The 23298-nt window shown below is 39.3% G+C and overlaps 1 protein-coding gene across 2 annotated transcripts in view; it reads right to left on the bottom strand.

The window, feature by feature from the left end:
- Positions 1–9315: 9315 nt before the first annotated feature.
- The window catches only part of LOC122651666 (calmodulin-binding receptor-like cytoplasmic kinase 3), a 30577-nt gene continuing 16594 nt past the window's right edge, over positions 9316–23298 (bottom strand). The window contains exons 1-8 of one of the 2 annotated variants that reach the window (XM_043845149.1): positions 17004–17175; positions 16432–16779; positions 15995–16246; positions 15131–15381; positions 12893–13058; positions 12717–12806; positions 10078–10376; positions 9316–9692 (exon numbers count right to left, since the gene is read on the bottom strand). In XM_043845149.1, coding sequence (XP_043701084.1) covers positions 9483–9692; positions 10078–10376; positions 12717–12806; positions 12893–13058; positions 15131–15381; positions 15995–16246; positions 16432–16738 — 1575 coding nt within the window. In that variant the 5' untranslated portion in view covers positions 16739–16779; positions 17004–17175 and the 3' untranslated portion in view covers positions 9316–9482. Of the gene's footprint in view, positions 9693–10077; positions 10377–12716; positions 12807–12892; positions 13059–15130; positions 15382–15994; positions 16247–16431; positions 16825–17003; positions 17176–23298 lie in introns of those variants that run through there. The other variant, XM_043845148.1, reaches the window with a different exon arrangement.

Genomic DNA, 23298 nt, shown 5'->3' with positions numbered 1-23298 from the left:
GATAAGGTATCATAAATTGACTAAGAAAGTAAAATAATAAATAAAACAGACTCAAAATACTCTACTAGCCCCGAGTACGTCGTCTACAAGGCTTCACACCAAGTCTTCACTGACATAATATGCATGCTTCAGTAAGGTCAGGCAAAACCATTGTTGCCTGATGGGAACTTTCCTCCATATTGCTATCAATTTCTTCATGTCAGGAATCCTATTGATAAAGAAGAGGCATAGGCATCGCCTCTCGATTCAATCCGTCTTTTCTGGCCTCCCTAACACATACGAAATAACCATCTTGCCGTAGAGAAGAGATCTAAAGTCTTGGTCCCCTCGATTACCCTTCTCTTGAACCTGAACTAGTCGAGAGAGATGAACCCGTACCACATTTTTTAACCTTAGAACCAAAACCCCCAACTAGAGATGGAATTCCAGAACCTAAACAACTGCTATATCACATCAAGATGTCAATTCGTTTTCCGCCCCCAATGAGATGGAGAATTTGTAACCTCTGTCCCTTCATCTTTCTGAATTGAGGCTCAGCCCGGTTTACGTGGTTCCAACACCAGGTTTATCAACCCTCCTCAGTATACAATCGCGCGCAGTAACTGGGAGTCCTATTACACCTAAGGCCAACTTCAATTCACCGATGACCGACGCACTCCACTCGTTACCACTGAATGACGAAGCCAAAAGCGGAAGGAGGGACCGAGGGACTTGTACCCTTAACCTTAGCCTTGGCAAAGCTATGCTCTACCATTAAGCTATTTCCCGAGCCTGATTTTCTTTTCTATGGACGTGTTTTGCTGGATAAGATAAGGAGGACCGCCCTTCGACGCTTCTTTCGCTATATACGCCCTCCATCCTTCGGAGGTGGAAGAAAGGGTACTATATTTATCTATATATCTATATTTTAGGGCCCCAGAACGCTAAAAAGGTGGGGGAGAAGCAAGCCAAACCTCTTATCGACCTGGACACATAAATAATTCTCGGGGTCGAGAGAGATTTGAGATTCCGTAAGTAACTCAGTGAGTGCTTTCTAAGAAAAGGGCTTGTCTTTGACCCAACTCAAAGCTTATTTTCAATAAAAATAAACCCTCTAAGTGACTTGTCTGCATCAAAAACGTAACTTAGAATACTTCTCAAATTAAAAAAACCAGGAGGTGAAACAAGAAGAGAATATGAGACAGCTCTCTATGTACAAAGCATTGATTGATTGCAGAGTTCAAGCGTCTAAATATGGAAAGTCATATTTGATTCTTTCACTTGGAACTTGTGCTCCTTGAGAGACCTTCCTTGACATTTGGCATCATTAAGCGTGTGCCTTTTTCATATTTTAGCTTCAGTTGATCAATTGATCAACAGAAAACTGATTTCCAAATATTCTAGTTGAGAGCATGAAGACCCTTTATTGACAGTTTTTGCAATTCCAATGGCTGATGCTCTCTTCACTACCCATGTGGAGCATAAGCAACAAGGGTTCCAATTGAAGATCCACATTGTAGTTTCATAGCATAAGTAATTCCTTCCTTTCTATTCCCGAAGATATATATTCTTATCTGTTAGCAGAACTGTGGGTTAGAAAGAGAGAATTAGAGAATAGAATGTGTTATATTCATTGATAGGTAAGCCCCAGGGGAAAGTTACAAAGGGACTGAAATAGACATAATTACCCCTAACTAGCTGACTCTATAAGAGCAGCAACTTAATCCTACTATCATAAGAATAAATCTACCCCAAAAGGACCAGAAGGTATTTTGGATTACATATTCCAACCATAGTTGTCACGGCGGTTAGGCGACCCAAGGCAGTGGAGAGGGCCAAAGTTTAAGGTGACACCAATTAGGCGAACAAGGCGTCCAAGGCGCCCGCCTAGGCGACCAAGGCGCCCAAGTCGACCAAGGCGCCTGGACGCCTAGGCGACGCCTTGACAACTATTCCAACACTCCCCCTCAAGTTGGATTATACATATAAGTAAAGAAGGAGGATCCAGCTTGAACTAATAAGAAAAAAAAAAACTCCATAATAATGCTAGCACTCCCCCTCAAGTTAGCGCATACAAGGCACTAATGCCCAACTTGAACAAAACGGGAAGAAATAAAGTTGCAGCAGAGTCCAGCTTGATAGATGAATGCAGCTCCCAAATAAACCTTCAAGAACTTGAAAAATAGATCTTCAAAACCTGGGCAGACTTGATCAGCAAACCGGGACTGGAATGTCTTCCAAAAAGGTAGCTTTCACCAATCTTCTGTAGCTGTCCAGTGATGAATCTCTGACCGATAATCTTGAAGATAAGCAAGTAAGGGCAGCAAGCAGCGAAAACAAATAAATCAGACAGCGAAAATGATCAACCCAACTGTAGATCCTCATATAGGCACTGTAAATCCTCAAATAGGCAGGCAATAACCAAACAATTTCAATACTCTTCATCTCCCCCTTACGGCGAACTCAACCCAATAATGAAGGATACCCAATAGCAATGGTGGAGAATACTGATCTTCTATATTTTGCACCAATGTTTCTGCAAGTTCTGCTTTCTGCAATGGCTGCAGGTGTATTGTACATAATCCCCCCCTCACATGTAGTAGCACACGTGGACAGATAACGGAGACGGTGTAGTGCAAAAGTATAATATTCCAGAATTTTCCAAAAGGTGCTAAGGGTAATGGAAAAGGAAGAAATAGCAATTTAGAGAATACCATAAACTTCCAAAGTGGTTATGGGTATATGCCAAAGGTATGGTATAGGAGGTGGTGAAGTGAAAAAAAAAAAGCAGTGGGATAATGAATCATGGAGAAAAACAATGCAACATATAAATTGTCAACCATCTTCAAACGATCAAACATACTCCTTAGATGGAAACTTCTGCAGGGGAGAGACACCAAACCCTAATATTCAAATCTAATAAGTAAACAGATTTGATTTGAAGTAAGGAAAGACTCCTATCTTCAAGGCTTGACCAATCTTCAAACACGGAAGAACCAGTGTGCAAAACTCAATTTTGTAAACTCCCACATGCTAAATAGAACTGATGAAGATATCTGGGCAGAATTGATGTACTAAACTTAAAAAAAAACTTGGATTAGATCTGAATTAGTGAATAATGCTAGGATCAAGCTCTCAAAGTAAGCTGGATTTGAATCAGTAGAGAAAATTTCACACAACTGAATAGGTTCGTAATTGCAACCAATAACTATGGAACACACTGTTGTAATCCCAAATAAACTGATCTCCAGGGTAGTAGATTCGAGTCTTCAACAATGAAAGAAATTCGATCTCCAATAGTAGGATATTCAGTCTCAAGAACAGGGCAGCAATAATCCTCATAAAGGCAGTAGTAACATGTCAACCAGCCATGTTTACAGAAGCCAATCAATAGAACCAGCAAGGTATGTAGTAAAGCTCAATAGAACCAGCAAGTATAAGATAAATAACCCAACAGATCCATAGGTAGTTGAAGTAGTCAGCCACATAGGAACCAGTAAAAGAATAGGTTGATAGTTGGAGAAATCGAGCCATAAGAGTGAAACCTGAATTTTTTTCAAAAAAAACTCCAAGAATGATACTGATATTTAGGTCGTATGCTTCTCCGGTATGTATAAGACTCTCCTCAAAAAATCAGCAAAAAAGAACAGCCCTAACCCTAAGATCGATTAAAGTCAGGGTTTTGGAAAACCCTGAAAGTGAGATCGATATAGGGAAAAGGGGACTTCAATTGTTGATGTAGATTTGCAATAGATGCTGATATGTACTGCTAGAATGGGACCTCCAATGTGAACATCCAATCTCCAGTAATAATGAGACTTGATCCTCAAGAGGGAGAAACACCAAAAAATTGCAGAAAAATAAGGCAGCAGCTATCACAGAAAAAAGGAACTTCTTCAAGCCATTAATTGATGAGTTAGAGTATCTCTCTTGATGGTAGAAACACCTCCATAAGATTACAGCAGCAGCAAAAATCCCTAATCCAAAAATCGATGTGTCAGGGTTTTGGAAAACCCTGAAAAGTAGACATCAATTGGGGTAGGGGTCTTCAAAAACTTGGAATGGAGCAATTATTGAGGTCGAGTGCTCTTTGAAGTGGAAGTAATCAGCCCTCCAAAAATCAGCAAGAGCTAAAACCTGTAACCCTAAATTCGATTGGATTCAGGGTTTTGTCAGGATTTTTAGCAGGTAACCAAATTAGAAGGTTAAGGAAGCTTTGTTGTAGAAACTAATCCAGACATCAGAAAGGGTCCAAACTCAGGTCGAGTAGGGCTTGTATAGGGAGTAAGCTGTGCAAGAAATCTCAGCCTGATCTGATGGTTGGATTGTGAGAACCAAGGGTTGATCCAAAATTAGAAGGTTAAGGGTTTGGCTAGATCGATAGGGTTAAATCAAGCTGGAGAAGAAAAGAAAGGGGAGTAGATGGAAGAAGGTAGAAAGGTGCTAGAAAAGGTTGCATAGGAGGCTCCAACAATGGAGGATCAACCTGCATGAGTGAGAGGAATCTGACCTTCAAGAAAATTCTGGAAACCTTCAAGTTGCAGGTATGGTTCCAGCAGAATTTTAATGGTAAAAAAGTAGATAGAATGGAGGAGGGCAGCAACTAAATCATTGGTTTAGCTTTTACCTCGTTAGTGTTGCTCCCTTACAAGGATGAGAAGAAGCAAACCAGAAGAAGGTGAAACCGAGAAAGAGAGAAAGGAGGGAGAAGTCGATTGAAAAAGAAAAGGAGGGTTTTTTCTTTCTTTCTTTCTAACCTAGATCAGACTTGGCTCTGATACCATGTTAGCAGAACTGTGGGTTAGAAAGAGAGAATTAGAGAATAGAATGTGTTAGATTCATTGATAGGTACGCCCCTCTATTTATAATAGAGGTGAAAGTTACAAAGGGACTGAAATAGACATAATTACCCCTAACTAGCTGACTCTATAAGAGCAGCAACTTAATCCTAATATCATAAGAAGAAATCTACCCCAAAAGGACCAGAATCCCCCACGGTATTCTGGATTACATATTCCAAGATTATCTATTCTTCTGGATGATTAAGGAAATGTTGCAAGTTTATGAATCCAAGGGATGCCAGTGCTCTTGCATTGCCATTTCCAATCCTGGTAAGTGAATGTTGTTTCTGGTTGCCAGCCCAAATAGTAAAATATACTGAAATTTTCAAGACTGAATGGCTGAATAGGACTTTGTTTTAATAGCAGGAAATAGCTTGGATCAGGCTTTACTGAATTTGAGCTGTCAAAGACTGAAGACTATCAGTGTGTGGGCTATAGGGAGCAATCACTTGGAGGAACATGCACAGGAGGTTCTTGCTGCAACCAATTATTTTCTATAACAATTTCCAGGACCCCTCAAAGCCTTGCTTGATTCCTATTGACTCTGCTTGTGTGCAGTTCCTGCAAAACCATTTTTAAAGAAGGCTTCCGTTAATCTGTTGCATTATGATAGATGCCCAGCCCGCTTCTTTGGTTTCTTCATGAAAACATAAAACTGCCATCTGTGAGAATGATTAGATGATTACCGAAAAACAAGGATAAAGGATGAGGTGTTGGGGTGGTGTAGTATCTTCACTTTGATGGTTCTTGAGGTTGAAAAGGAACAACGAGATCATGTTCCTACCTGACCATGTTTTTAATAATCTGAGTGGGGTTCAAGGTCGTAGAAGTGAAAGTCAAGCTGTTTCTAGCTTTCAAGATGAAATATAAGATGATGGAAACGATCATGGGGATTTTATTTTGACTGACTTTTTCAAGAGGGTACATGAACCAGAAATCATGGAGGAATAGTTGAGAGGGTGATACTGCTCGAAGCCCCAATGTTCTTACTGCCCAAATCCTCTTAGTGAAGCTGCGAGAGAGGAAAATGTGCCATGGTTTCTGGTTCTTGATGGCAGAAAGGGTACCCTGTATTTAGAGGAAAATATTGATTAAGGAGTTCTAGTTGGTTTAATGCCTTCAAAGATTTTCCGTACAAAGAGAACAAATTTCTGATGCGTCTTAATTTTCCAATGCCGCAACCATAACATGTTCAGATTTGGGGTCACAATATTAACCTGAAAAGATCCAGACATATAGTAGCAATTTTAGAGGAGAGCAGACCTGGTTTCAATAATGGTGTAGACCATTGATTATCATGGGTGTAAGCACTGAGAGGGATCTTTAGAATATTAGAGACAATAGGTGATGGCAAAATTTGTGAGATTAAGCTGATATTCCAGCAACCATTTGAGTTGAGCATGAGCTCTTCCATTGTGGAAAACATGGATGTTTATGGACAGCGTTTGGTATACAGAAATCAACCAGTCCAGGGATCCATGGGTTTTGCAATATGTTATAGTATCTAAACCATTACCCACTCCCGGCAGATCATTTTCCTTAAAGTTGATCTAATCCTTCTGAGACTATTCCAAATATGAGATCCATGTGCATCACCTTGGTGAGTGAGGAAGGAGTCATGTCCACTAAAGTATGGACTGATGTTCTCTGTGCCGCAGCGCAGCCTGCGCCCAGACACATGGGCTGCCATTCAGGGGGGCAGGGTGGTCATTTCACCCACCCTCATGTGTCTGGGTGCAGCCTGCACCCCTGGCATAGAGAACATTTGGCTTTACAGTATTTAGCTCTGAGAATGCGAGCCCAAAGTTAGTTTGGGTTGGTAAGAAGTCTCCAGCAAAGTTTGAGCCAAGTTTGAGTAAAATAGCATTCTCAATCCCAAACCTTTAATTTTTTGTTTTCCTGACTTGCATATAGAAGATCAAAAGAATGGTATCTTTATCTGCTCCATTTCTTGCTCGCTCCATTTTCCCAAGTTCCTCTAACAGAGGGAGGGTGGATCCCATCAGGACAGTATGTTCGGACAGGGGCAGGGTGATCATTTCCACCCCCTCTATTAGAGGAACTTGGGAAAATGGAGTAGACAAAGGTCCCAAAAAATGAGGTGTAATTTTCTCTCAAGACTCCTTAGGACCCCACCAAATGCTTTTCCAGGTAACCAGTTTGCTTCCTACCCCATGGAGAATGGACTATTAGAGTATTGACTGATAGGAGTAAGAACGAGGGCGATAGAGAAGGAAAGTAGTTCCCAAATACTTATGATTTAGCTATCCTGTCCGTGTCTTTGACCCCCGCTGTCTGATAATTGTGTTATCCAGCTGTGGAGAACAGTTATTTCTAAAAAGACTCACTTTGTCTACAAAATAATTGAGGATTGATTGAAGGGATGGAATTTTGTGTCATCAACAAACAAAACGAAAACCCCAGCTAAGGTTGCGTTTGATAAGGATTTGCTTCAGATAGTATTTTGGACTGATAAATAAAAAAAAAAATTTCGATTCTACTTGGAGAAAGTAATTAAAAGGAGTAGATTGGCATTTGGAAACTTGACGAAAAAAGTACTTTTGGAATAGAGGAGGAAAAAGAAGAAAAAAAAACTACAAGCCCAAATAAACACACGGATGGATAACATGAACCAGATCAATCCAAAAAAAAAAAAGCCATTTGAAAAAGGAAATCTAAAGAAAACAGTAAACCAAGCCAAAACGGATAGTGTCAGGAAATTAGAGAGGGAGACAGGAATGGGAGAGGATGGATTGGATACAAGAGGAGGCACGCTGGGTGGTTGTTATGGGAGCAAGATAGGACGAAGGATTGCAGAATGGGAGGAAAGAGAGATAGAGGTAGGAACGGTAGAGGGGGAAGGGGGGGGGGGGGGGAAAGGATTCTGGGTAGAAGTTGAGCACACAAGATTAGAGATGAAACAGATCGGATACGAATCGGATGTGATCGAATCTGGATATTCTCTGCTCGAATAGGAATATCCCTAAACGGATACGGAGGTCAATCGAATTCAGATTTTTGACTATCCGTTTACATCTCTGACTTGTGTAACCCAGACTTTCCTCCCCCAAACGAATACGAATTAATCACTCTCAATCTATGTCTGTTAGTTGTTTTAATCTCATAATTCTCATTCTTTAGAACCTATTGAATCTTGAAAAAACCCTCAAGAGCAAAAACTAGGATCCTGAACTAATCGCACCAATAATAGTTAAATCCTAAGAATTCAAATACAGCTCTAATGAAACCCCAGCAACCATATGCTTTTGACATGTCAAGATTTAATGCCATTAACCCTCGCTCTCATTTTTCCCTCTTTAAATGATGGAAAATTGCATTTTCCAATATGATGTTGGTGATTTGATGGCCTTAACTAAGGCTGCTGATCAGGGAGAATTGATATTAGAATACAATGCCCCTTGCCACAGGTGGAAATGCTTATAAGTAGTCACTCTGCTGCCGCCTGCCCGTGCTGCGGGCATGCTTCCTCACACAGGCAAGGGCGCAATGACTGCCCTACCCCACCTGAGCAGGACGTTTGGGCAGTGGGTAGGGCGGCCATTGCACCCATGCCTGTGCGAGGAAGCACGCCCGCAGCATGGGCAAGCGGCAGTAGAGGATCCAAATTGTAGTTACTATGACTTGTGTTTGAGAAAGAAGGCCAAAACTGATGGTTGTAACTTTATGAGATTTACACAGATTAATTGAAGCCACACTGTTGTATTGCAAATTTAGCTAAATTGTGTTTCCAACCCTGGGCTGATGAGGCAACCCTGGTTGCAACTTCTTTGAACCTAAATAGACAAACAGACAGCACTACACTTCTGGCGAAAGGGCTTCGTCCTTCATGATACAAGACACAAGGTCTAGACTAATTTATAATTTGTTAATGCAAATCTATATTGTTGCTTAAATCATGAAAATTGGATTGGATCCCAAGGTTGGCACTGAAGCCTGCAACTGAAATGAAATTAAGAATCCTGGTACATCTTTTTTGTGCTCCCCCAAGCCCATAAAAAAGAAGAAAGAGAAAAGGTACCTTAGGCCAAACTTAGCTCTATGGATATTTAAAAACTGCACCTGAAACAGGCTTAATTCAAATTAATGCGCAGAGGTATTGAACAGCTCCACAACTACTGTCCACAAGATTCTATCTTGGCTGTAGTTGTACCCTTGGGATACTGAATTTTAATTTCACATTTTTCAAAGCCCAAGTTGAGTGCTGCATGTGGGCTCATTGGGTTTCCTAGAGTAACCCTTCTTAATGCTAGCAGTCCTCTTTTACTGCAAGCCTAGCTTTCAGGAAGTCCCTGTTTCATGTGCAATAGAACTGGTAGTGTTAATGGTTCCATGATAAGGTTGCTTTCAGCAAGGATATTACCCAACTGGGGTTCATCTATAGCTGTATTCCATCCTTGTGCATCTGTAAAAAGAACGCAAATTAGTCAATTTCTTTTTTATTTTCCTCTTGATTTCAGAGTCTCACCAAGTTGTAAAAGTTTAATTCCAGGCTGGCAATTTAGACATAAACCATCAACCATGGTCTACATTTTAAAAAAGAAGAATGAATAGAATGTAACTTTTCTTCAAAACCAGCTTCTGTCCACAGGTAGCAAACTACAAACTGAGTTTAAGTAGAAAACAAATCCAAATTTGCACTTACTACACTCGTTTGACACTCTTAAGATACTCCACTCTTATTCCCCACAGTTGCTCTCCCACTTCTTTCATATCTGGCCGGTCAGTCCGTGTAGGTGCAGCACACTGGAATGCCAAATTGAACATTTTCACTAATATGTCTACAGGTAACATTTCATTCATTAAAGGATCTACAAGCTCCACCACATTTCCCTCACTATACTTCGTGAAAACCTGCACACCACAAGAATTACAATATTAAGGAATAAGATGTAATGGTTACTTTGAGGGAAAGCCAAGATGCCATTTTCCCTGCCTCATCACAAAGGTCGTATATTTCCAGGGGATGGCCCACCATTTGATTTCTGCCTAAGGAGATTCCCAAGCTACAAGTGAATCAAGTCAGATACTTCTAACCATAGGGTAGCATTCTTTAGTACAATCAAAAATACCTCAACCCCTTCCCAATGTATCAAATGGTGGTCCCGCTGTGTGAGAGTACGCATTTTACAGATGTGTCTATGGTATCTGTGGGAGGCATCAACTCTCCTTATCACAGTAGCGTTGATCACTACAAAACTGACAAAATTGTGTAAAGAGAGCAGATGAAATTGCTTACCCATCTGACTGTGACCCTTTCATCAGCAGGTCTTTTCATCTCCACTGGTCGACGGCCAGTAAGAATTTCTACAAGCAAAATTCCAAATGAAAACACATCACTCTTGGGAGTGAGTTGGTAGGTCCTCAGGTATTCTGGGTCAAGGTAACCCGCAGTCCCCTTCACTTTGGTTGATATATGTGTCTGGTCGGTCTCCATTGGACCAAGTCGTGCAAACCCAAAATCAGCCACCTTGGCTCTGTAGCTCTCTGTCAGTAGAATGTTGGATGATTTCACGTCCCGGTGAATTATTTGCTTCTCTATTGGGACAGGAAGGAACACATCAATTAAATCAGTATCTAAAGGTTCATGACAAGAAACAATGGTAGCACATGCAGAGTTTTTGTCGAAGGTGTCTAACACTCAATGTTGATGCTAATAATATATATGAGTTCAACCTTGAAATAATCCAATAGATAAAAAAGAGCGACCCAGTGCACAAAGCTCCCACCACTGCAGGGTCTAGGAGGGGCAAATGTACACAGCCTTACCCCTGCTTCACAGGAGAGGCTGTTTCCAAGTTTTGAACCCGCAACCAACAGGTTGCAATAGGGCAACTTAACTTGATATAATCTAATATATATATGTTGAAAAAATTATTGGGATTCAGAAGGTGAAGCAGATAGGCTAAGTATATATATATATATATATACACTTTGAAAAGATGCTTGGTAAAAGTGTCATGCCATCAGATGATATAGGAGAAGATTCATCTTAAGTTGCAGTTCCCTACGTCAAACAAAAGATTTCGATAGTGTGTAATTTTTTCCTCCTTTATGAGATTAGTACAACTAGTTGGGTATTTTAATCAAAAATCTCATTATTGAATGGTTTAGATGTCTCCATTTTACTTCCATAACAACCCTTCAAGAAAATAATATCATAAGCAAGAGTACCACAGGTGTTTTAGCCCTTAAAATTCTCTGACCCTAACCATAGTTATTAAGGCGACGCTAGATGTCCGGGCTCCTTGGTCGCCTTGGGTGCCTAGGCAGGCACCTTTCCACCTTGTTGGTGTCACCTTGCTTTTTGGACCCTCTCCAACGCCTTGGTCACCTTGCCGCCTTGATAACTATGGACCCTAACTGCATATAATTGTCTCTTAATACTCTCCCTTGTCCTCCTTTTCTTGCTCATTTTACTTTATTCTCCTCAAATGCCTGAGTAAAGATCAACTCTCATATTTTCAGCAATTTGCAACTAAGAGAACTCTAAATTCATCATCCATCTTCCCTACCCTCACCCCCCCCCCCCCCTTTCATCATTGGATGTTAAAAAGATGACAATCACCATTCATTTCTCCAGCATTAGATCATTTTTTGGGTCTTTAAAACAAAATTAGTCTCAAGCAATTTGTCTCATTAACTTCATCTTCTATCAATTCGAACCACGCAATTAATCCTCAGCATGAATGTTCTTCAGCAACTGTATATTATTTCCTTCAAGGACTGCCTGCATGGGATGTGTACCATTGTAACGATTGACCGTTCGAAGGGTTGGTTTTAAGACACCCAAACTTTCCAGCTTATTCAATTTAGTTATATTCTTTTATCCTCCCAATTCCATTCTCTCCCCCTTACCCCTCCCCCAAAGCTGAAAATTATTCCATTCATAAGCAGGGATTGACCCAAACAAGAATTCAACATAGCAAACATAGAAACCAGCTTGTTTCACTTACCCAACAAGAAAGGCATTAAAGAAAAGAATTGTTTTGTTGAAAGATCATGGTGTTAGTATGTTGCATACTCTTGGAAGATCGATCAAAATGGACCTACAATTTGCAACTAATGGGAACAAGTACAATGACTAAATGGTTTGGATAGTTCAAGTGTAAAATAATATTAATAAAGTGAAGAAAAAAAATTAGTGGCCCATCTCCACCTACTTTGGCAACTAGGTAATAGTAACATCTCCATCATCTAAACTTGTTACATAGCATATGCTTATTTCGTTAGGGTACAGCTACTTTTATTGGTTAATTAATAGGTCTGGGTCCCTATTACCTGTGCAATTTTTACAATGATGTCAGGTCCGTGTAGGAAGTTTGTTTCATAGTTGTCATGGCGTCTAGGTGATCCTAGGCGTTGGAGGAAGGATAAAAAATCAAGCCGACACAGAGGCACCTAGGAAACAAATGCGCCCTACCAGCAAAGGGTGCCTAAGTGAAGCCTTGACAACTATGGTATGTTTGTTTGCAAAAATCAATTAATGGAAATTTTCTGTCAGCATGTGGAGAGGACCCCATATTTTTCGTGATATTTAGAAGATTCAAGGATCTTGAAAAGAGCAAGTCTAGTCAACTGTAGCTTGGTTTAAACTATATTTACAAATGACAGCTGTATAGCACATCTTTTGCATCCTAAATATTCTCCTATTGCTTAATTTATAGTTGGGGACTGCTTTTTCACTTCCAGCTTCTAGACTTCTACAAAGTTTTAAAAAAGCTTGAAAACTGAAGTTAAGGGACTAAATATTTCATTATCTACTACCATAAATTATTTCTAAAACAGGATCTGTATTTGACACCCCCCAGGTATCCTCCACCATCAACATTTTATCCAACTCAGAAAAGCCCTAATATGAACACACAGCATTCTAACCTGCATATTGATGGAGGTAAGTGAGGGCATGAGCAATGTCAATGGAAATTTCCAGCCGCTGATTGAAGTCCAAGACTTTTCCACGCTTACCTGCCAGGTAAAGCAGAAAAAGTTTTAATAACTGTGCGGTGTATCAAGTTAGAAACACAATAAATTCAATAGGGCAATAATCTTACCATCCAGATGCTCCCTAAGAGTACCATTCGGAACATACTCAGTAATAATAACGCGTTCATTTCCTTTATCAACATAACCAAGTAATCTCACCAGATTTCGGTGTTCGATTTTAGCGAGTAGTTCAACTTCACTGCTGAATTCAGTTCGTGAATTGCCAAATTGTTCCTGTTCAAAGTATTACATGTCAACATAGGACCATCATACAAATTGGGGAAAAATCCTCTATAGAAGATAAATATAAAGCCCACTTAGCAAAATTATAAATCCATTAATATGGAAAACGAAAACTAAGATTTCTTCTATAAAAGCTCAAATACCCATAAGGGCATAACTAACCTTAAGAGCACAGTATATAAAGATTACACACAAGATGGATCATGTTGTAAAGCATTAAGCTATTTGAAACATGAATTCTAGTTAATAGCACAGCTCTCTTTAGCCTACAATTTTCTAAACTATTTCGTCAAGTCTAAAATTCTTTTGCTCCCATCAATTCTACTAGAACTATCTGAATGCAGCATGGTGCCTCCATAAATTATTTAGCCCCCTTTTTCTTGGTCTCACATAACGCTTTCCAAAGGGAAAACATACTATGATCCATAGGAGGAAGAAATTAAATCTTTCCTCCCACAAATATAATAATGAAAGTCCATTTTGACAACTCGCATACTGTTTTTGAGCAATTTTTCAGGGAAAACAAGGATCAGACCCAAAGTTCAAAATACCTTTAAAGTTAAGTATCCTCCTATTGTCTGCCATGTGTTACTATTAGGCATAAAAAGGATGAAAGTTTAATGCTCACACATTTCCTAAAAGAACTGTATAATTTTCAAGATTACAAATGTCTTCATAGCAATTTCACCATATATTTCGCAAAATCTAAGGTTTTTTTCTTTCTTTTTTGTCGTTCTTTCTTTTTAAGTAAGGGTTGAGGTGGGTAAGTAAACTATTATCATTAAGGAGGCAAGTAAAAGACAAAATTAACAAAAGGGAGAATAAGTTGAAGAGTATGAATACTACATATGAATTGCCTCGTTAAATTTGCTGCATAAAAGTTTGACCTCGGAACTGTGAGAACAGCACAAAATGTCCGGTAGGGGAGGTAAATGAGTAGGTTTACATATATCTACTAAAGTGAGCTAGCCTTATAAGCCATCCCTTCCTAGTGTGAGCTACACAAATCCCATTATCCAGTATTTGTCTTGATTCTGTGAACCACAAGTACATAGGATACCCATGGTCAAAGATAATTAAATAAAAGTGTTATTCTCCAATTTCCCAAAATTACCTATAATTAGAATAAAATAAAAAAATTACAAATCCCCAAACTTTTACAGTCTGAGATGGTGTCTATGAACCACATTTTGTTAGCAGAACTACTTAAATGGTCCAACCAAGCTTTTGCTAACCACCACCACCCACCCCCACCACACCCCCCCCCCCCCCAAAAAAAAAAAGAAAGAAAAATTTGGCCACTCATAGCAGTTTAGGATATATACTAAACCATATCCTATATCTGTTAATGAGAAGGAGGAATCATATGTTCAACTAACTCTAGACTCGTCATTAAACTCCCTATCCAAGTACCCTTTCCTCCCCAAAACCTTACCCTTCTCACCCGGGAATGCCGGGATGATGACAATCAAGGGTGACTAAAAAAAAAAACATCCAAGCAGCTAACAGTATATATACAAAGCAAAGGGCAAGGTCTTTAGCTCTTAATATGAGGGTTTGATGGGATCAACATGCCAAACCCACAAGAACTTCTAATAAGGCCTACAAGCTGTGGCACAGACAGTGGGGCTTTTTTCTGGAGTGCGGCCAAGATCTATGAGCTTTCTATAAGGTGGTGTCAGCCCAAATCCAGTTTTGCAGCCTAGACAGAAATGGACTGGTTCAACCATCTTACCATACATTGTAAGTGTGGTCTTTTGTTCCAATTTTGTTTTAACTAGGAAAGCCTAAATCACTAGTTCTTTAGTTATGCTTCAAGAAGTTTCTAGTTGTTGTCCCAGTTAGGAGTCATTAATTAGTTCCAGGTCAACCATTCTTTTCTTTTTTAGCAAGTAAAACATCCTAGTTTCTAATTTGAAGTTTGATTCAATATAGTAGTGGGCAAGAAAGCTGAAATCCCTTATATAGTCTATAAATTTTCTACTTCGCAAAGAAAAACCAACCAATCTTATACAACCTGCATGAGTATCAGGTTCAGGATCAATGAAGAAATTGATAACTACCTTCTTTGCTCGTTTAACAGCAACAACCTGACCATCTTGCAACTCAGCTTTGTAGACAGCTCCAAAGCCTCCTTCACCTATCTTCATTGATGGGGAGAAATTCTGAGTGGCTTTGACAATCTGACTCATACTGAGCTGCACTGATCCAATTCTATCCAATTGTGGGTGCATCTCAAATCGAGGACTAGGTGGCACTCGAAGTGGACTTGGGGCAGGCACAAAACTTATTCCTAAAGAAGAAGCTGAATCAACTGCAACAATAAATAATATTTAGCAAGTAAAACTACAAACACATCATGATAGATTGAATTGAATTAGAAAAGATGTAAGGCAAATCTCAATGAATCAATTGGGCAATGAAAATGAGAAAAATGACGATTGAGTAGACTGGATATGGAATTGGTGAATTTTTATCCTCGTATTGTTTTAAACCTGAATTGGAGTGAAATTTTTAAGCAATTTTACGTTGATTTGGTGAAGTTTATCCTGAACAATAACAATTCTGAAGAAAATCCAAGCCATTTTGTACTCAACAGGTTTCTGTGCGTTCAAACCCGTTATCATAGTTTCGTGCACACTTTCAACTACATGCACCTTGAATTGGACATTGTACGCATACTAGAGCCTCACCTATTATCAGAGAAGTCCGTTTTCAACTTAATTGAAGCAAAACTGGATCATGAAGGGAGGGTGAACCAGCTATGTATGACCAAGAAGTGATTATGCACATTTTATTGTTCAGAAATTTTGAGAATGTAACTATTATCCCAGATCAAAGTTCAGTACAAGAGAAGAGGAGATAGAACAGATAAAAAGAAGAATAACAATAGAACTTTCAACATTGCAATAAGAGTTTTGACTCACTTGAATTCGGTTCCTTTGCAAGGACGTTTGCACTGGTTACGTTCCTTTTGGAACGAGAGCGAGCACAGAGGAAACTGCAATATAGAAGCAACATTCCAGATGCAAGCATAGTAATGTTCCTTGGGGCCATCCAAGAACTGGGAACATGGTTCGTTTCTATTCGGTGACTTCTCTGACTAAGCATGCGGAGGGTAGATTGATCAGTTCCCAAATCACGCAGAGATCTTCTCCCTCCCCTTTGAGGCAACTGCCCTGCAAATTAAAAAACCCCCAGTAAAATCAAGTGAATAACCACTTCCATCTTTAATGATTAAACAGAAACCATGAAACTAAGCGCTTTCCAATCAGGAACCTGAAGCAAACCTTAATGGAGTATTAATGCTTACATCAAACTCTATGAAATCTTTAGTTTTTGTTCTCATTGGAAGAAGACATACCTGGGTAGATCTCCAAACTACAGTTGTTCCTTCCAAGTCTTCCCCATTCTTCCAGACCCAAATTCAAAAAACATCCATTTCTATAGTAGAATTCAAAGGTCTCGCAGAAAGAAACTTTGTCTACTTTGTTCCCGTTTATGTAAAATAACTCATGGTCTAGAGACCTCGTATAGGTGAACTCATCAGCTCCACAAACCTTTGACCAAACTACTGATCCGGAGACACAGTTGCCGGGAAACTGTACAAACACCAATATGCCCAGTATAACTGTAAACATTCTCAATGGACCAATGCACTTGTACTTCATTTTTGAGCTCTGGAAAAAAGCAGAACCATCTCCGTATCTATCCGAATGCCCCCCAAGCAGAACGAACCTGACAAATGCCGAAGAATATCAGTATAACCACGGAAACAATTAGCTTAACAAAATTCAACCAAGATCATCCGTACCCAGTTCACCAAATTAACCAAAGAGCGAAACCCAGGAGGCAGAATAACTAAATACCCAAAACTCAGAATGGAAAAGTAGAATTCAGGTTACAAACCGGAAAGTGCATTCACCCTCCACACTTAGACCAAATTCTTCGACACCCAATTCACAGAATCAAGAAAGAAATCCAGACAGCAACAAAACTTATACTCCAAAAGGCACCGTTACCCAATTGAAGGGCTCAAGACGATAACTTTTTCGAACCCAAATCAGAGTAATAGAGAAGTGAGATGTCCAAATCTTCTGATAACTCATAGAGGAAAAAGATCAACTTGGTTATGTGCGTCTGAATTCTCTAGGCAAAGCTGAGAAAGGAGAAACAAAAACTGGTTTGAAGAATAGTCAATGGAAGGAAGGGAAGAAGCAGCACAGTTTAGGTGGATATGCTGAGAGGAAGCATGAAAAGAAAGGCAAAGGACCAAACCCAGGAAGGGGAGCTGATGTGAACTCCAAACCGGCTGTTTTTACAGAAATATTAAAAAAAAGAAAAAAGCAAAAAAAGGAACAACTGGGCAACCTTTGCTTATATATTATAATTGACCGCTGGAGGAAGAAGGGACGACTGTAAGTCTAAACGAAAGGCCAATTCGCCATTGTTATCGCCTTAACTCACTCTTTTGTGATTCGAATGTAAAGCTGCAAGAATATTCACCAACCCCAAGCCTCCAATCACAATCAGTTTGTATGACCAAATGTTTTGACTATTGATGCTGTCCGTCCGATCTTTCTCCATTCAAATTGGATGGCCGATGAAGATCTGCGGCTAAGATCATTTATCTGGGTCTATCTGATATGTAATCTACTTTTCCTTTTAAAATATCCACCAATAATATAATGTTTAGATTATGATCTGGATCGCATTAACTAGTCAACGAAATAGTTCCTACAAGTGACGAAGTAAACAACAAGATAATCTTTTATTTTTTAAACAAATAAAAAAGGGAAACTATTATTGTCACAATGACTTGTTATTTTTAAAATGTCATAATATTTAATCTGCCACGAACAGATGATATGTCTAGTCCGACTCTAGTCCAATTGTGTGAATAGATAAACCGGTCACTGGCACACAAAATATTCAGAGATGCAACCAACGGAAATAGCAAGCCCGAATCTTTGGGACAAGAAACGGTTAGCAGTGACCCATAGGTCTCTTCAGCGGTGAAATGCAAAAGCACAGAATGCGATCTTCGAGTTCAGTCTTTTCTACAGTAGCACCATGAATAGTGCATAGCACAGCAACGCCCAAGAGGCAATTCTAGATCTAGATTAGCTATGTGTCAAATTTAAAAATCTAATTTAATCAAATATCTTTCTTTTGTTTTGGCTCACATTTTATGTATGTCCATGCATGTGTATTAGTAGTCTAGACATTAATGTGCACTCTTTCATGGTTCCAATTTGACTTGCGATTTTCGGAAACATCATTTTCTATTGTATTAGAAATTAGCAAATAATCATGCCAAATGTACAATTAGGTTCACGAGACATGAGAGTGGTTTTTGAGGAGAATGGCACAAAACTCCTCATGTAACACAATCCTTTGCAAAATGCACGATAGCCAATGAGAGCGGACACAGGGGAATCAACAATGTGGAATTTTTTCATTTTAGAGGGGTGAGGGTAAGGGTGGGGCGGCCATTTTGCACGGTCCTCTGTGTAGAGCAAGCTACAATCAAGCAGGGATCTTTTTCCCTATACATATATAGGGGAAAAGGTTATCTGAACCACAAGCGTACTCTCTCTCTCTCTCTCTCCCCTATTAATGAAACCATCAATGACACATCCACTGGCAAGATTGGGATCCTCTCCAATGAGGAGATCACCCAATGAGTGCCTAATGAGGCATCCAACGACTTAGCTACGTGACACACATCCCGGCACACGCCCATGCAGCCCAGTCTTTGGATGCTCATTGGGTGATGCCCTCATTGGAGAGGATCCAGATCCCCATTGGCATGCCCTATCTATATTGGAACGGTAAGATATATTGACGGCTCAAATTACCCTTAGCCCATAATATATAAACTATGTGACCCATGCTTGTTGATATAAATTAAATATCGAGAGAGGGTTTCCTGAAAGGCAAGGTGGCCCCTGAACTTGTACAGGCCAATGAGAGCATGTGTGGAACATCAACTGAGGTGAAATTTCCACCATTCATGAGGAATAGGGCGGTCATTTCACACACCTAAGTCTGGGCACAAGGCCACACTGCCTTTCGGGGTTCTTTTTCGCATGAAGATTGTTGCGGTAGAAAACTGGTTGAGCTGATGTGGATGAAGGATCCTGTAGAACCAAGAAGTAAAGAGCACAAGAGAGTACCAAAGCAGACTCCGGGCTCTCCGATGCTTAAGTCAATTCTCTAAACAATGATATCCATTTGCAGAGTACAAGTGTAAGAGAGTGAAAGATAGTTCGACCCCTGGGTGTTTACCATTGTATTTATAGGGCAAAACTCTGTTATCTACTAGAAGGCAGTGTTTAGAGTTCAATGATGGCAAGTTGTCTTCTCAATGAAGAAGAATCCTCGTAGGAATCTGATATGGTAGAAAATTATCATGGAGAGTCCTGGAGGGAAAATCCTAACGTAGCGGAACTACCCGATAAAGAATGAGAGGAATCCTGGTACAATATGGAATGTCACTCATCCGAAGAATCTACAAAAATACTTACTGACACTTGTCTTTGTGCCACGTGTTGTCTGTTCACGAATAGTTGATGATCATCCATATCAAATATCATAAAAAATTGGCTAGATCAAGAAGACCACACAACGCAAGAGAGCTAGTCTGGGACTCAGTTTAACCATTATCATCAGATCATTTGAATTCTTATTGAACGGAAAACTGGAGCAATGCTAGCTCGAGTGGTTAGGTGAGTGGTTAGGAGAGTAATATGCTTATGTACTAGATTAATGAGCAAGAGTAGCATTTATAGAAGGGAGACTTGATCAAACATGTTATTGTAACTTCTAAGTTGTCTTGCCATTTTACAGGAACAAACTTAAGTCAATAGAAAATAATGTCTGAACTATAATAGTAACCACTAAACATATGGAGAATGGTCATGGTACTTAAATTTTTGCTATGTTTTAAGGAAAATGGAACCCTTCCCATTGATGCTCCCTCATTCACATGAGACATCAGACTTCTAAATTTTGGTCTATTGTTTGATGTTGAGACAACATGTCCATAAAATATATGGAGACCAATCCAATGACCATTAGGGTATGTGAAAGTTTATAGATCTTTTTTTTTTTTGGCTAAGAAATCCAAGAATTATATTAAGGGAAAAAAAAAATGTATAAATTAACGTCTAGGCATATCCAGACGGATACAAAGAACAAAGAGTGAAAAGGAAATCCCACTTCCGGCAATGCCTTCAGTAGGAAACCCATATAGCCTAAAAAGAAAAACGAAACCTTTGCCTACTCAAAACATCCTTTTGTAATTCATCTTTAATATGAGAGGGAACGTCTATCAACTCAGTTGAATAACCACGCTTCACAACTTCCCTTGCAAGGTAATCTGCTTTAAGGTCTGCCTCATGGTAACAATGAGTTATCTTTCAAACCAAGGTTGAAAGATAATGTTTTGCTCACTCTATTATATTTGTGGTGGCCTTTGAGGTACCCTCATCAAGGTCTATGGTTACTCAATATTGTACTCTAGTTTCTGTCTTTGAAGGCTTTATAATATGTTCCGGCCACCGTGGGTTTTGCACATAAAAAAAGGAAATAAAAATTGAATGACTATATGACAGTTATGGTGGCATGGAAGGAAGATGTTTTGAGTTGTCACGGAACTAAATTTCCTTTTTTCTTTTTCTTTTTTCAATAAAAAATGTGAACTATTAGTCTCACAAAAAGGGAAAAAAATCCCAAGTGTGAACTCATTATGGTATTATCTCTTGAAAGTTGGAAGTGACTTTTTATTTGACATCTTTCCTTTGATGATGCTGAATTTTTGCATATATACCAATATATTAGGGGACCAGATCCTCTCCAGTACCGCCGGGTGTGCAACGCATATCCTGCGGTACAACAGAGGTCACGTGGCACACATGGCACACATGGTCTCTGCTGTGCCGCCGGATGTGCACCGCACACCCAATGGTACTGTAGAGGATTTTAATTCATATATTAGGTTGGAATCAAATAGATGGGTGGCTCACCTGCACGTATGCGCACGCAATATATATAGCAATTTTTATCCTCTCTTGTTACAGCACGGTGTTGTAACGCATTGTGCGATGGCTGCAGAGGCCATGTGGGACCCACTGTGCCTCATGGCCTCTGCAGCACCGCACGATGCGTTACAGTACCGTGCTGTAACAGGAGAGAATAACGATTCATATATATAGACCTTGCTCGATACTTGTATTAGACAAGTGCATTTATTTCAATAAATAGAACAAATGTCGAGCAAGAACTGTATATGCACATACGTGTGTATGGCTATTATTGACATTTAATGCAAACTAGGAATATAATAAATGAACGGATAAAAGAAAAAACAATGTAAGACATAGATTTACGTGGTTCAACCAATCGAATGGCCTACATCCGAGCATGGACCAGCAAATATTCTTAGTTATATATAAACCGCTCCTTCCTGATTCTCTCCTCCTTCATGTTCATGCTTGGTAAGATAATTTAGAAAATGATAATCAATGGCATAGTTGTGTAAATCATCATAATCATGCTTATAATGCTTAATTGCATTACAATAGTTAAACTTAATTGGCAATGTGCGGGATTAACAAAGTTTAGGTTATATGTTTATACGCGAAGTCATTGTAGTGTTTTAGACCAAAAGAGTCAATTGTAAGGTTAGGAAAAGAAATTATTTACCAGGGGAAAAGCATGTGGACCACATAATCCATATTCAACCTACTCTGGAGAATTCATTTTCCTCGACTAATGATGTGGGATTATATGGACTGTTTGGTGGGTTCTTTAATGGTGTCTTTTTAGATAATTTTGTGATAAGTTTGAGGGATGGCTTCAAGCTCACTTGAATTCGGATTCATCCATGGTGGTTCATTGTATTTCCAATAAAAGATGCAAAATTTGGAAAGCTTGGAATTAGTTCTAGGAGATTTTGGATTTAGTTGATGCTCTTTGCCCGAGTATAGCTTTTACTTTCAAAGAAGGAAACAGGGCAGCGCACTAGTTGGCAAACTTGACTTGTGATTCGACAAGTAATTGTATTTTTTATTTTGATTCAAATTTTCCTTTAGATCTTAGGCGAATATTGCGTGAGGATGCGGCAGGTATTCCTGTATTGAGAAAGCAGTAGTTGTCTGTGGAGCGCTGTAAAGGGAGTGTGATTTTTTTTGAGTGAGTGATTATTGATTGTTCTCCGGGTTGGGGTAAGGCGGGAATGTCCCCCCCCCCTTGTATTTATTTATTTTGATTGTTTCTATTTTAATAAAATCCTAAGGGCCAGTCTGGGGCCTAGAGAATATTTAGGATAAAATAAAAAGATTAACGTGGAATTCTTACCAACCCCCCCCCCCCCCCCCCCAAAAAAAAAGGGTTCACTCAGAAAAATGTGCTTTTTCAAAAACTCTTGGAGAAGTTTTTTAAGGTGGATAGGATTTAGAAGGGGTTGTTAACCTATATTGTATTTGGGATTTTCCTATTAGGGGAGGAGGTCACCTCGTTATGCTTTGTTGAAGAGTTTTAATCCAAAACCTTCAGTCATTAGGTGGAGTGTAGTTCTCAAATATATAAAGACACCAAGATCATATCATGAACTCCTCTTGACTCTATAGGTGGGTAGACAATTTAGGAAGGATAATACAAAAAGACTTCGGTTCTAATATCATATTGGAAGGTCCAACCTAAAACTTTAAAGTATTAAATAAAGAGAATTCCTCAAGTATATGTAGGCACCAAGGAACTGAATAAATCGATGTGATATTATATCTCGATAACTCCTGACATCTTAATATGTATAGACATCAAGGAACTGAACAAACTAATGTGACACTATATCTCTATAACCCCCAACATCTCAATATACTTTCAATTAATATGCACAAATGATGAAAGAGAGACCATCTTGGTGAAAAAGATACTCATCATTAAATTGCATGATAATACTTTTGAAGTGTGCTTTTCAAAGCCTTTGTTGGGAGGAAAATAGCCGGTCATATAGTTAGTCAGTCCATGTGGGACATTCCAACACTCCCTTTACATGTTGCCCATCTTTTGGGTGTCCATAAATGTATCATTGAAGTAGTCAACATAGTGGCTCTCATACTATGGTGACGATGCCTAATTGGTACATGATATCATCCAAGGTCCCAACAGTCATGTAGTCTAACAGTGAAAAAAAATGGATATGATGAATTTTCTCTCAAAAGTA

This window comes from Telopea speciosissima, chromosome 2 (assembly GCF_018873765.1).
Source record: "Telopea speciosissima isolate NSW1024214 ecotype Mountain lineage chromosome 2, Tspe_v1, whole genome shotgun sequence".
Taxonomy (NCBI): Eukaryota; Viridiplantae; Streptophyta; class Magnoliopsida; order Proteales; family Proteaceae; genus Telopea; species Telopea speciosissima.
The sequence above is the reverse complement of the archived record's forward strand: the minus strand, read 5'-3'. Positions and strand labels throughout refer to the sequence as shown.